This window comes from Monoraphidium neglectum, assembly GCF_000611645.1.
Source record: "Monoraphidium neglectum strain SAG 48.87 unplaced genomic scaffold scaffold01584, whole genome shotgun sequence".
NCBI classification, from domain to species: Eukaryota; Viridiplantae; Chlorophyta; class Chlorophyceae; order Sphaeropleales; family Selenastraceae; genus Monoraphidium; species Monoraphidium neglectum.
This window is the reverse complement of record NW_014012044.1, coordinates 1-13047: the sequence shown is the minus strand read 5'-3', so window position 1 is coordinate 13047 and position 13047 is coordinate 1. Positions and strand designations below refer to the sequence as shown.

General features: G+C 68.7%; 5 protein-coding genes across 5 annotated transcripts; 3 read left to right on the top strand and 2 right to left on the bottom strand.

The window, feature by feature from the left end:
* Window positions 1-9: 9 nt before the first annotated feature.
* On the top strand, window positions 10-257 carry MNEG_8377 (hypothetical protein; the record flags this gene model as incomplete). The annotated part of the gene is made up of 1 exon (XM_014043154.1): window positions 10-257. A coding segment is annotated over one exon (248 nt), but the record flags the coding sequence as incomplete, so codon positions are not given.
* A 1022-nt stretch (window positions 258-1279) lies between these two features.
* On the top strand, window positions 1280-2248 carry MNEG_8376 (hypothetical protein; the record flags this gene model as incomplete). Its single annotated transcript, XM_014043153.1, has 1 exon — window positions 1280-2248. One exon carries the CDS (start codon window positions 1280-1282, stop codon window positions 2246-2248), a length of 969 nt encoding a protein of 322 aa, XP_013898607.1.
* Window positions 2249-5031: 2783 nt separating this feature from the next.
* On the bottom strand, window positions 5032-5419 carry MNEG_8375 (hypothetical protein; the record flags this gene model as incomplete). Its single annotated transcript, XM_014043152.1, has 2 exons — window positions 5032-5166; window positions 5354-5419. 2 exons carry the CDS (start codon window positions 5417-5419, stop codon window positions 5032-5034), a joined length of 201 nt encoding a protein of 66 aa, XP_013898606.1.
* A 1239-nt stretch (window positions 5420-6658) lies between these two features.
* MNEG_8374 (hypothetical protein) lies at window positions 6659-8275 on the bottom strand (the record flags this gene model as incomplete). The annotated part of the gene is made up of 2 exons (XM_014043151.1): window positions 6659-6904; window positions 7169-8275. The coding sequence occupies 2 exons, from the start codon at window positions 8273-8275 to the stop codon at window positions 6659-6661; spliced, it is 1353 nt and encodes a 450-aa protein (XP_013898605.1).
* A 161-nt stretch (window positions 8276-8436) lies between these two features.
* Window positions 8437-12900, top strand: MNEG_8373 (hypothetical protein; the record flags this gene model as incomplete). The annotated part of the gene is made up of 8 exons (XM_014043150.1): window positions 8437-8452; window positions 9023-9113; window positions 9384-9899; window positions 10138-10365; window positions 10581-11346; window positions 12070-12145; window positions 12297-12387; window positions 12771-12900. 8 exons carry the CDS (start codon window positions 8437-8439, stop codon window positions 12898-12900), a joined length of 1914 nt encoding a protein of 637 aa, XP_013898604.1.
* Window positions 12901-13047: the final 147 nt, after the last annotated feature.

Genomic DNA, 13047 nt, shown 5'->3' with positions numbered 1-13047 from the left:
TCCCCGCAGTCACCCCGCCCTATCCCCCCATCCCCGGCGGCAACAAGCTCCCGCCGCTGCAGGAGCGGTACCGAGCCGATGTCGAGTGGGTGCGCTCCACTGGGCGCGGCCCCGAGCCCGCCATCGTCTGGGGGCGCCCCTGGTCCATCACACCCATGGCGCAGGACCCGCTGCAGGACGGGGAAGTGGCCAGCCTGCCGCCGGGGGCGCCCTGGGTCAGCCGGCTGCCGAAGGACGCCGTCGCAGGGGGGCTGTGATCGCAGTGCTAGGCTGTGACAACGGCGCCTTGCGGGGAGGGGGGGCGGTGTCAGCCTGACGTCATGACCTGGATATCCGCGGGGCTGCGTAAGCCTGCGACATGTTTTCTACACAAAACCACCGGAATTGAGCTGGATTGCAAAACCTGCGAGAGGCAAGACACGCTGGCTTGCACTGCTCAGCCAGGGGTGCAGCCGCATGTCGCTGGCAGTGACGGAGTCAAGGCAATGGATGCGCAGAAAGCGATGGCATCCCGGCGAAGACATGTGTGTGCAGCTTTGCTGCTAGGGGTTTACAGGCGAATTTATGGCGGTGCGGGCAGACAGGGCAAATCCGCAATTGCGCAGTTGCCCCTGCAGTGTCTGATCACCCTTTGTGGTGGCAACGTAGGCCACAGATTGCAAAGACGAACCATGCGAAACTGAATCTCTTACAAGGGACACCAAGCCAGTCGCTGGGCGACGCAGATCACATCGCCTAGCCTTTGCTGGTTGCCTGTAGCAACGTGTAAGCAGGAAAAGGACAGTGTTGAAAGCTTGAGGCAGCGTAATCAGAGAGAACGCGACCACGCAATACGCCGCTAGCACACTGACATTGGCAGCGGCAGCACTGCACGCGGCAGCAGCGCGGCAGCACCTCGGACAAGGAGCAGGCTGGACGCGGAGGGCAGCGCGGCAGAGGTGGCGGAGGCTGCCTGTGTGTAGCTGCGTGCTGGCAGCACTGCCGCCAGGATGGGGGGGGCCTACGGCAACTTCTACTCCGTAAGCTGCATCCGTTTTCAGATGTGGCAGCTGCTAGCGCTTCGCCGGCCGGAATCATCAGCTGCTGCTGCACCCGCCAAAAGGCAGCACGTTCCGCCGATGGCTGGCAACCACCCCACATTGACTGTCAATCGGCAGCGCTGGAGATACTGCGGCGGCTCAAGGTGCATCAGTCTTCCCGCTCATCCGCATCTCACCCACTGACCTCAGCGCCTGTGCCCTCCCCCTCCCGAAAATCCCTGTCACACCAGAATGTGTGCATGCTCCTCGGCACCCTGAACCGCGGCGTGCAGCAGCGCTGCGCCTCCGTCAGCCTGCCGCTCTCGAAAGCCGGCCTGGAGCTCGCCCGCACCCTCAAGACGCTCGGCGTGGTGAGTGACGTCACCGTCTTCCAGAAGCTGGCCCGCCTCAAGGGCGGCCACCACCGCGTGTGGCCGCCAGGCGTGCAGCCCGCCACGTCCACCGACTGCGCCGGCTACCCGGCCATGTACCTGCGCCTCGCCCTCCAGTGGCAGCGCGGCGCGGCCGCGTTCGCCGCGCCGGGCGGCCTGAGCGCGCTGACCGCACCGATCACGTTCAACGCGCCGACGCCCGAGACGGTCAAGATCATCTCCAAGCCGACGGCGCAGCGCCACGTGGACCTGCGGCAGCTGATTTCCGCGCGCAGGGCCGCGCCCCCTGGAGTGTTCCTGCTGTCCACGCCGCAGGGGCTCGTGACCGACGTCGAGGCCGAGTTGCGCGGCACCGGCGGCATCCTGCTGGCGCACCTGGGCCTGCCGCTGCCGCACGTGCTGCGCGTGCGCGGCGCGCTGCGCCAGAAGCACCTGGCGGAGCAAGCGGCGGCGGCGGCGGCGGCCGCGGAGGGCCGCGCGGCGCCGCCGCGCGTGCCGCTCGCTGCGTGGGACATGGCCGGGCACGTCGCGGCGCGGGTGGTGCCGCGGCTGTATGGGGAAGAGGCGGAGCGGCAGGCGGGAGCGTTGCTTGACGCGGTTGAGGAGCAGAGCGAGGGGCAGGCGGACGTGGTGAATCAGATGAAGAAGCAGCTGCAGCAGCTCGCACTGGAAGAGGCCGCCTGGCGCGCGCACGGCGAGCAGGGGGGCGACGGCGGCGGCGGCGACGGCAGAGGCGGCAGCAGCGGCAGCGGCTGGCGGGAAGTGGGCGGCGCGCGGGGCGACAGGCGGCTGCCGCCGCCGAGGTCTGACGGCGGGCGGCGGCCGCGGCGCTATTGAGGGGCGGGAACAACAGGCGGCTTGGATCAGAGGCCGGCGAGTTGTCTTGAGGCGGCAGCTGCTTTGTAGGAGGCAGCCAGCCTGGCACCACGTCCCCATCTTCTTTTCTAACTTTGCTGGTTGCTTGGCAACGCTGTTGCGTTTTTGCACAATATGCCGCGATCATCCTAGACGACGTGTTACAGGTGGTCTGGGCCCATTCAGTGCTGCCCCCCAAAAGTTCCTGGGGTCCCAGAAGGACAGAACTCTGCATTGCAGCCACGGCCTGGCAGACAGGCGTGGCCTGACCATGAAAAAAGCATTGGGACTTTGCAAGCCGGGGGTGAAGGGGCGGGCGCATGCATGCATGCGGGCAGGCGCAGGCAGGCGCCTTGTCGCGCATCGCGGCATGGCACCCGCGTTCTGCGGGACCCCGTGTGGCAGCATGGGAAACCTGAGGGCTAGGGAAGGCCGTGTAGGTGCTGCGGTGTGGTGTGCATCAAAGCGGCGGCCGGGCGCACAGGCCTGGCGAATTGAATGCGCCAGCGGCGCGTGCGGCGCCGCGTCCAAAGGGGTATGTTAACACACGGTGTGGAAGCGCACGCGGGTGCGCCCCCGCAAAACAAGACGTCCGCAGGCCGCCCTATCACGGGCGCGGGCTGGGTGTCCGCCGCCAGCTGAAAAGACTTGCGCGGAAGTGGAGAGCAGGGTATCGCAGCACTGCAGGCTCTGCTGCCGCAGGCCGTCCGGTGGGGGCCCGCGGGACGCAGGGATCGCGCCGCGGGCACAGCGCCAAACACACGAGCCAGGGGCCCAGCAAAACGCAGAAGAAGGGGTCCTGGTGAATGGAAACAGCAGTGCGCAGGACATGCGCCACACCCCTGGCCGCGGCATGCGGGCGTGCGGGCTTGGGCAACCCCCGTGCGGCGCGCGCACGCGGCGCTGTCTGCGGCGGCCGAGGGGGTGCCTTGGCGGCAAGAAGAAATGACGGGGCAATCCAAGCTTCGCGCGTGGCCAGTGCTGTTCTGTGCGCCATGGGAACAGAAATACGATACAAAGGGAGAGCATACACACACCTTGCACCCACACCCAGCGGGGCACCGCCACGGGGCCACCTTCGGGGCCGCCGCCTGCCCGGCTACTCTAGGCAGGAGGGGCCGGGGCAGGGGGCCGCGCCATGCATGGGACTCCGCAGGCGGGCCCTGTGAGGGGTCAGGACCAAATTGACTATCTGGGATGGGTCTTTCCTGGAATGGGTGTGCTGTGGCCCTGCCTATGCACGATCCCATTGTGCATAGCGTGCCATGCGCCGCTTGCGTCAAGGCTCAACAGCAGCCTCGCATGCGCACGCGCCAGAACCTGAAGGGCCAAATCAGGGCTGGCCGAGCTCCCGCCACGCCTTGCGAGCGGCGTGGCGTGCATACGCCCGAGGTGACGAGAGGCGCACCTCATCGCGGGCGCCGAAAGTGAGAGCGTGCCCGACCGCAGCAGCCGCAGCACGGAAATTAATGCTGCTGCGCTGGGTGCTCACGCACGGACAGGGCTCGTAAACGCATCCGCAACCGCGCCGCGCGTGCGGGAAAAGCCGTGGAGGGGCACATGCGGTTACGTGGGGCGCCTCGGGCAGCAACGGCCCTCGTGCGCACCCTCAATCCCCCGTCCTGAAACCCCTGGCAGCACCATGCCACCCTGCATGCCAGGGCAACCGCGAGCGGCGCCCCAGGCGCCCGTTGCGACGCACAAGCCCGGCCTGGCGCTGCAGGCCCGGGCTTCAATCAAGCCTGTGCAGAGGAATACCACCCGGCCAGGCAGGACAAGGCATACGTAGGGGCAGTTTGCTGCGGGGTTGGATTGTTTATTCCATGCTTGTTGTGTGTTTGAGGGCCGGATGCAAGGGGACTCGTGCGCTCCTCACGGGCAACACACAGCACCCAGGGCGTGCGACACAGCTGATGCCCCAGATCTAGATCAGATCTCAGATCAAGCCAAACAATCCACCCAAACCCTCAGGCAACGCCGGCGGCGCAACGCAGCCGCAAGGCCCTCCCGCCCGCGCGGCTTGGGGCCAGCGGGGACGTGACGCGCACGGAGCGCGTGGCTGTGCGCGCTCGGGCGGTGCTGATGGCGGGTTGGTGGGGCAGCCGCCGCGGCGACCGCCCCTCCACCCGATAAATGGCCCAATCTGGGTCGGTGGCGTCGTTTGTGGGGACCTAGGACAGAACCATAGACAGGGCTCGCTGTTTCTTCGAAACACACGGCATGGACAAGGAGTGCGGGTGGGAGACGCTGCGGCCTGCGGGAGACCGTGCGCCGGCCCTTGGCACGCGCCCAGCAGAACGACGTCAGAGGGCAAACAGAATGCAAGACGCGCGCCTAACTCGGGCGCTTGAATGCGCGCCGCGCCGCGCGGGCCGTGACGCTGCGGGCGCGCCGCAGGGCGCGGGGGGTCGCGCGGGTGGGTTGAGCCCGGCGCGCCGCCGCGCCGAAGGCAGCCGGCAGTGCAATGCGATTTGGGGCAGTGTTGACGCCGCGTGGTGCGCTGGCTTGTTCTGTGCTGCGCCGGGGCCTTGCGGGGTTTTGCGCGCGGCCGCACGAGCGCAGCATGCAGTGATCCAAAAAAGCTCAAAGCATCGCCGCCCATTGGCAGCCAGCCCAGTGTGAAGAGGCGGCGGCGACTGGGGCACCCCAGCCACCTCTAAAAGGGGCGGCGCCCAGGGCGACGGTGCGCGTATGCGGAGCGGCGATGCGCGGCCAGGCGCACCGACAGGCCGACTGGCGCCCGCCGCGCCCCGCATGTCGCCCGCTTACGAGCTGGGAAGGCGCGCGGCGCCCGGCCCGCACACGCGCCCCTCCATGTAGCCGGTGCGGCGCAGCGTGGTGGACCGCATGCGCAGCGCAGCGGCGCCCTTGGCGGTAGAGATGCTCTCAGGCCACGCCGTCTGCAAACGATGGGGGTTGCCGGTTGCAGGCGCGGGAGGGGCGCGCGCGGCTGAGGCAAAGGTTTGGCGACGCAAGCGCTCCAGGACAACTGAACATGGCCGCAGGGCGCATGTCGCTGCGCTCATGGCGGCCGCCCCCAAGCCACGCCCACGCGCACGCGGCCCTCGGCCAGGACAAACCGCTCACCGAGTGCTCTACCATGCTGGCGGCGAGGTGGGGCGGCACAAACTCCTCGCGGTCGCCGTCGTCCATGGCAGCAGAGTGTGTGCGCCGCGCAGACCCGATCGGCCGCGGCATGGACCGCGCAACGCTCGCGGCGGCACGCGCCGCGAGGACGGGCGCGGGGACGGGCATGTCCCACGCGGTGGACGCGGCGCCGGCGGGGGCGCCGAGGGGGGCGCCACTATGGGCCCACCGGGCAAAGTGCTGCGCGCCCTGCTGCGTTGCTGCCGTCCCACGCGGCGAGGTGGGCGAGGGGGGGCTGCGTGCAGCAAGGGGCGGGCGGGGCGGCGCAGGGTCAGTGGGTTGTGGGTGGAAAGGGGGCATGACACGGCGCAATGAGCCTGACGCGCCAGGGATCTTGGATTTTTTGGGTGTGGGTGGTGTTGCAAGCGTGTTGGTGCCTCCTGCTGCCCAATACATGGATTGGCTGCAGGCGAAGCATGCTGCTCGTTCATGCAATGGTAAATCCTGAACCCCAAGCGCCGTGCGTGGGCCGCGGCGCAGCGCCGCTGGCTGTGCTCGGCAGCGCAGCGTCTGACAGGCTCCCGATCGTGCTGCTTCTGGTGGCGAGACATCAAGCGTCGGCCGGGCCGCACCTCGGCCCCTGGTCGCCGTCCAGCTCAAAGTCCAGTTCAAGGTCTATGTCCTCCGTCTGACCGTGCTGAAACGAGGCTGACACACTGGTGAGTGGAGACGACAGGGCTCCCGTGCTGCTCCCCAAGCTGCCGCCCTTCAGCAGCGACGATAGCATCGCAGCCAAACTAAGTCAAGTGGAAGCTGGGGTGCCTAGCCGCCTGGGGTCCTCGCTGATAAGCAAAGCGTATGGCTGATGAGGCTGCGCAGCGCTGGTGCTCACGATACAATGAGCGACTGTGCGTGTCGAAAACGATTGAGAAATCGTCAGGGAGCGGTGTGCGAACGAGGCATCCATCAAACAGGTTCGCTCCCATCTCGAGTGCCCCACCCCACGAGTCTGACGTGGGTGAGTCAAACCGCGTTTGGCGGGCGTCCGGCCCACTCGACTTGTCAGCGCCCGTATACTGGTGCTGAATGATGATTAATTACACAGACAGGAGAAGTGGGCAAGGATGGATGCGCTGGGCGTGAGGGCGTACGGTACATGGCGGCCGCCCGTGACCAATACAAACCGGGCCATGCGGGCCGCCGGAGCGTATGCACGCAACCCATGTGCAAAGCAACTTGCCGTAGGCCACCGCCAGCCCACAATTATCTCAACGCTGCACAGCCATGCGGCACAGCCACGCGCCGTCAGGCGCACGGCCGCAGTTTGCTGTTGCCCCAGCCGGCGGGGTTTTCGTCTTTGAAGGCGTCCCACGCGCGCGCCCGAGCGACCTCCTCCTCGTCTTCGTCGTCGCTGCGCCGCGCCTCCTCCCGCGCGCTGCGTGCTGCGTCAGCCGCAGCCTGGCGCGCCTCGCGCTCGCGCGCGGCGGCGAGCTCCATTGCCCCCTGCTGCTCCACTGATATGGTCGGCAGCGGCACGTACGGTCGGAACACCTGCGGAGAGAAGCCGGGTGAAAGAAGATCAAACGAGCGCAGGCGATATTGTAGGTAAGAGGCGAGGTTTGCGGAGCCCTGGACCAATCAATATGCTGCCTGGCGGCCTCATGGTCCAGGCGCTGCCGCCCTGCTGCAAGCCGCCTGCGACGGCACAGCGCCCCGCGGACATGCGCGTGTGCCCGCATGGGTTCGCATGCCCCGCGACGCATGGCTCGTGCAGGCGCACATGCGGCGCATGCTACGAGGTGCGCTCCGTTCAACCTGCTGGTGGATCCGCTCGCGGCCGTTGAGTGTCAACGCCTCAGCAATTCCCGACAGCCGGGTCATCATCGCCGCCCTCGACGCCGCGTCGCCCCCCTCCGCCATGCCGCCTCCGGCAGCGAACCCCCCGCTTCCGCCGCTGCCGCCGCCACCCCCCGGCGCCGATCGCCGCGCCCCCGGCCGCATCCGCGCGTCGCGGCCCGCCGCGCCGCCGCCGCCGCTGCTGGTGCTCGCGCCGCGCCCGCTCTCGCTGCGGGGCCCGTCTTCGGCCTCGCGCTGCCGCGCCGCCGCGATCGCGTGCTGCAGCAGCTGCGCCTCCTGCAACAGTGAGTCCCGCACGTCGATCCCGCTCAGCGCCGCCGCCTCGATCCGCATGAGCCACAGCCGCCGCTCGTCCTCCTCGTCCCACCCGCCAGGGCCGCCAGTCTGGGTCTCGCCCCCGCCGGCGTCGTCCGCTGCCCCGCCGCCCCGGCGCCGCGCCTCGTCCCGCTGCCGCCGCAGCTGCTCCGCGGCGGCCGCCAGAGCGCGGGAGCGCTTGAATCGCTCAATCTTGGCCTGCCGCCGTGCGTTGGGGTCCAAGCTCGACGTTGGGGCCCCAGAGCGCCGCAGCGCAATTGCGCCGCTGCCTTGGTTTCCTCGACCCTCCCCATCCTCCTCCTCGCCGCCGCCTACGCCTCGGCCGCCATGGCCCCAAGCGCCGAGCCCGGCGGCCTCCGCTGCCGCGCCCTTCAGAATGCCGTACTGGGCCGCGCGCCCCAGAAACTCGCGCAGCGCGGCGAGCGCGGCGCCAGCATGGCGCGCACGCTGCTCGGGGCCGCCAGCGCAGGGCGCCCCGGCCAGGAGCTCGGCGCGCATGGAGGGCAGCAGCAGAAACTTCAGGCTGGAGGTGGGTATATCGTCGGCGTCCTCGTTGGAGGAGAACAGCGCGGCGCGCTCCGCGGCGGCCTCGCAGCGCAGCAGCGCCGCCACGGCACGCTCCAGCGCGGCGGGTGCGCGGTCGGCGCCGGCAGCGTCCGCGAGGCGTGCGGCCTCATCGTAGAGCTCGCTGAGCGGTGCCTGCTCAAGATCTGAATGCCTCTGCAGCTGCTGCTGCTCTGCGGCGGCCATGCTGGGTTGGCAAGGCTTGTGCGTTCAACCCACGCACCAGCGCTGGGCCCAGCAGCGGCGCTCCGTTGTCCGAACAGGGGCACAGGCGGCCAGGCCAGGGCTCTCGATCGCGGTGAGTCGAAGAAGACGGGGATCCTTCAAAACCTTTTGAAGTCTGCTCTATGGAACTAGTGAAGGGTGGGCTCACAGTGCTGTGCTGCTCAGACGGTGTGAACAAGATCGTACGAAGTGCTTCGCGGTCCAATTGGCACGAGTATTACTGAGGAACTTTGTTTGAAGCAGAATCAGCGCTGGACCTACGGTACACCTGGAGCAATACTGTGTGTCGTAAGAGATCGAAGGCACCTGGCAAGTGCTAACCAGAGGGCAGGGGCAGGCTTCAATATCAGCGCTTATACAGTGTCTATCGACCACGCCTGCCAGACCGCACGCTCCGGCACACGCCACCCGCCGCGGCCGCCGCCACCGCCGGCGACCGGCACCGCAGCCGCTGCACAGCGCAACAAATCAAGCGGTACAGCCGCCAACAGCCATGGCGCGACGCATGTTAGCGGATGAGCTCGGAGACATCCTCAACCCGGCTCCCCGTCATGGTGTGCCTCGCGCCGCTGCGAAGCCGCGCGCGCCCGGGCAAGGCTGGTGCTGCAGCCGCCGTGCCACCGCCTGCCTCTCGTCCCCCTCCCTGCACACGCATCCGACCGCTCTTTGCCCCTGGCTGCGCTCCTGTGCCTCCCCGCGCCGTCGCAGAGCCCGACCCTGACGCCGTGTTTGGCGATGACGGGACGTTCCTCCACGACGACGACGACGAGCTGCAGCGGCAACTCGACGCCACGGGCGGGTGCGGGCGCAGCGGGGCCATGGGTCTGCCTTGTGCACGCACTGCGTTGCATCACGGAACGGTGACACCGCGGTTCCGCGCCATGGCTCAGTCGTAGTTTTCAAGCAATCCAGGTCACCAATGCACGGCCGGCGGGCCTACCTGGGCAGTGAGCAGCCATGCTCCAGCCAGCCTTGAGTGTAGAACCAGAGGACGCACCGCCTCCCCACAGCTGCTCGCGCTGCTGGTTCCATAATCTTGCTTCGACGGCGACCATCACCCCATTCCCAGGCGCTCGCGGCTGCGGATGATGGCGTCCGGGATAGAGCTGGAGGGGGAGGAGTACCGCGGCCGCCGCAGCAGCAGGGCCGCGCTGTTCGGGGGCGACGGCGATGAGGAGGACATTGATGGCGGTGATGGTGATGATGGTGGTGATGATGATGAGGAGGAGGAGGAGGAGGAGGAAGAAGAGCAGGGTGGCGGCGTGAGCAGCGGCAGCGAGGAGGCGGGCGCCGCGGCCCGGACGGCCAACGGCGTCGCTGGGGACGAGGGGTCCAGTGACGGGGAGGATGAGGAGGACGGCGGCGGGGGCACCGACAGCGACGGCGACGCCCCCGAGGAGGCAGGCGTGCGGCAGCGAAAGGGGCCGGCGACCCCGCGGCGTCGCAGCAGCGGCAGCGACGACGACGACGACGACGACAATGGCGATGACGAGGGGCATGAGGGGGAGGAGGATGGGGATGGCGTGGCCGTGCTGGCCCAGCTGCAGCGGTACCAGCGAGACCCTGAAATGGAGGAGCTCGAGAGGTGGGCACCCTCGCCCCATGGACGGGCGAGTGGATAGGACAAGGCGGGGGGCCGGGCATGAACGCCCTGCGCCGACAGTGCCTCGGGCTCTGAGCGCCCTGCCTGCGGCGCCCGCAGCAGCCTCTGCATTTTGCGCCGTCCGGTGTGCTGTACGCCCAAGCACACGTCATGTGCAGTACGCTCCACTCACGCGCCGCCGCCGCGCTGGTTGCCCCATCACGCCGCCCCCCGAGCGCAGGCAGCACGCGGAGCTGCGGGAGCAGGCCGGCGAGGCGGCCGCGGCGCGGCAGCAGCGCGGCTCGCGCGAGGCCGCGAAGGCGGCCGCTGTGAGGTCGCAGAAGGCGATTTGGGAGCGCGCGCTTGAGGCGCGGATACTGCTGCAGCGACCGGTGGCGGCGGCGGCGCGGCTGCCGCGGCCGGGCGCGCGTGATGCCGCGGCGGCGGCGAGCGGGGCCGTGCGCGACGGGTGAGCCCCGGGATGCGCCCCGTGCAGTGCAGGCCACGCGCGGCCGCGGCTGCGGCGCGTACAGCCTGCTGCTGTGCGGCAGCTGGCGCCGTGTCTTTGGAGTTTGCCCTGCGCACGTCCACCCTCGTCCCCTCCTTCACACCCACCGCGTCCACCTCGCTGTGCGACGTTGCGCGCGCACCCACCCCCACCCCTCATAACCCCCCCCCTCCAAGGTACACCGCCCTGCTGGCCTCATGCCAGGAGACCCTGGGCTCACTGCTGGACGTGCACTCAGCGCTGCTGCAGCGCCACCCGCAGGCCTCCGCAGCGGCAGCAGCACAGCAGCAGCAGGAGCAGCAGCAGCAGCAAACGCCCAACGGTGTCGGCGCGCACAAGCGGAGCCGCGAGGCCGCGGGTCTAGACTCTGGCGCCGGCGAGGCAGAGCGCGCGTGGGCGAGGGTCGAGGCGGCGGTGTCGGCGGCGGCGCCGTTCCGGGATGGCAGCCTGGACAAGTGGCACCGTCGCACGGTGCTGTCCAGCGGCACGGCCGCGCTGCGCGGCGGCGGCGGCCTGCGCGCGCTGCAGCAGAGCGTGACGGTGCAGGTGGCCAGCCTCATGCGGGACGCGGCGCGGCTCGTGTCGCGGACGCAGCTGGCGCGCGCGCTGGCGCCGCGGCCGCTGTGCGGCGCCGCGGCGCCCGAGGGCGGGCAGCCGGAGCAGCAGCAGGAAGGGGGTGGCGAGGAGGGTCCTGGCGCGGACGGCGCCTCCGACGGCGGCGCGGCGTCGGGCGGCCGCGTGGCCGGCGCCGAGCGGGACCCTGAGACGTTTGACGACGGCGAATTCTATCAGCAACTGCTCAAGGAGCTGCTGGAGAGCGGCGGCGCCGCCGGCGGCGCGGCGGGCGGCGCGGCGCTGCAGCGGCCGCCAAAGCGGCGCAAGGCGGTGGATAGGCGCGCGTCCAAGGGGCGGAAGCTGCGGTACCACGTGATGGAGAAGCTGGTGGGGTTTTGCGCGCCGGTGGAGCTCGCGCCGCTGCCGTTTGCTGCGCAGCTGTTTGGCAACCTATTTGGGAGCGGCGGCGGCGCGGGGAGGTAGCTGGAAGCGGAACGCGTGTGTAAAACTGGCACGGCGCCGTGGCATTCGATGCTGTCCTTGCGGGGGTGGGGCCGCAGCTGCCGGTGTCAAAGTAGGTGTGGCGGCTGGCTGCGGTGACGTGGGCGGTCAACCCTTGTCAGAGGCTGCGTTCTCGAGAGTGCGTTCTCGAGAGTGCGACCGTCGCGGTCAGCTGGCGATCATCAATGAACGGATCAAAGTGAGATGCACGGCTATGAGAGCCGCGGCCAGTCGTACTTGCCGAGCAGCTGCGGATTCTTTCGAGATGATCAGTGCGGTGTCAGCCCCCCCCCCCAGGGTACCGGCAGCAGTGACATATATACGCACATTCAGGTAACAATTTTGGCTGTAAAAGATTATTTACACGAGGCTTGAACCTGATCGCGAGGTCAACAACTGAGGTTGGTTGGCACTCGCCGCCTTGCAGCAGGGCAGCGTAGGGCCCCACTTGCACAGAAAACAGGCGTCGTTGTCGTGACTCATCACTGGACGCTATGATGTGTTGCGGGCTGGATTGGCGTGATGGCGGGACGACGCTGTAGGCTGCATTCAGCAGACAGTCTTGCGTGCACCTGCGCTCGCTCCCTTGGTGTTCCACAACTCCCACAGGCTGGATTGTTGATTGGTGAAACAATGAGGTACACGCTGGTGCTACTGCTGGCGCTGGCCGTCGGCCAGGCCGCAGGTATGCAGGCGCGCATCGACGTGGGATGTTGACCGCAGCCGCACCCGCCAGCCACGTGCCAGCCGGCGCATGCTGAGCCACTGCTGTTTGCATGATGGCCCGCCGGTGGGATAGCCATGAATGAAGGTCACTCCCCGCGCCTGCGCTGCAGCATGGAACTGCCCCGGCGGCGTGAAGGGCGCGGACACTGTGACGGGCTACTCGGTGTTCTTCGGCATCAAGGGCGAGAGCAAGCCTCTCACGTGAGCCTGCCGAGGGTCGAAGGGTGTGCCTAGAGTGCAGCATCCAGGGTGGCGATTGGAGCTGCGACACAATCCCGGCAGCAAGGGGTTCTGGGCGGCACAAGCTAATTTTTTAGTTCACAGCGCATGGCGCGCCCGCCGCAACCCCGAGCAGGGCGCGGAGGGGGCATGTGAGTGGGCCTGCCATGCCTCCAAGCTGACAGGGCTGCAGCTGCTGCACCACGCGGTCCAGCACGCGCGCCTTGCCCCCCCCTGCCGCGCCCTCGCGCCGCGCCCCTGCCGGCCCCACCCGCCAGCCGCTTCAGGTTCCCGCTGACACGAATGAAACCCTCTGAGCCGCCTGCAGCAACTCACACCCCTGCCCTGCCTCCGCCGTCCCCCAGATACGTTGACCAGACCTCAGCCTGGAAGAAGTTTGGCCCCATCACCAAGATCAACCTGTACTACTCGTACACTCACGGCTGCCTGCAGGGCTTCAAGGTGGGCGGCGCCCCCACACAGGGGCTACAGTAGCGGTTTCGGGGCATAGCTCGCCCGGATCTGTCACAGCAGAGAGATTCCCTTTGCTCCCCTGCAGGGAGGCGGTCAGCGACGCCAGAGCGGCTGCGCCTGGAGCAAGGGCATGCGGCGCCTCCCCAGCGCAGGGTCTTGGTGAGAAGG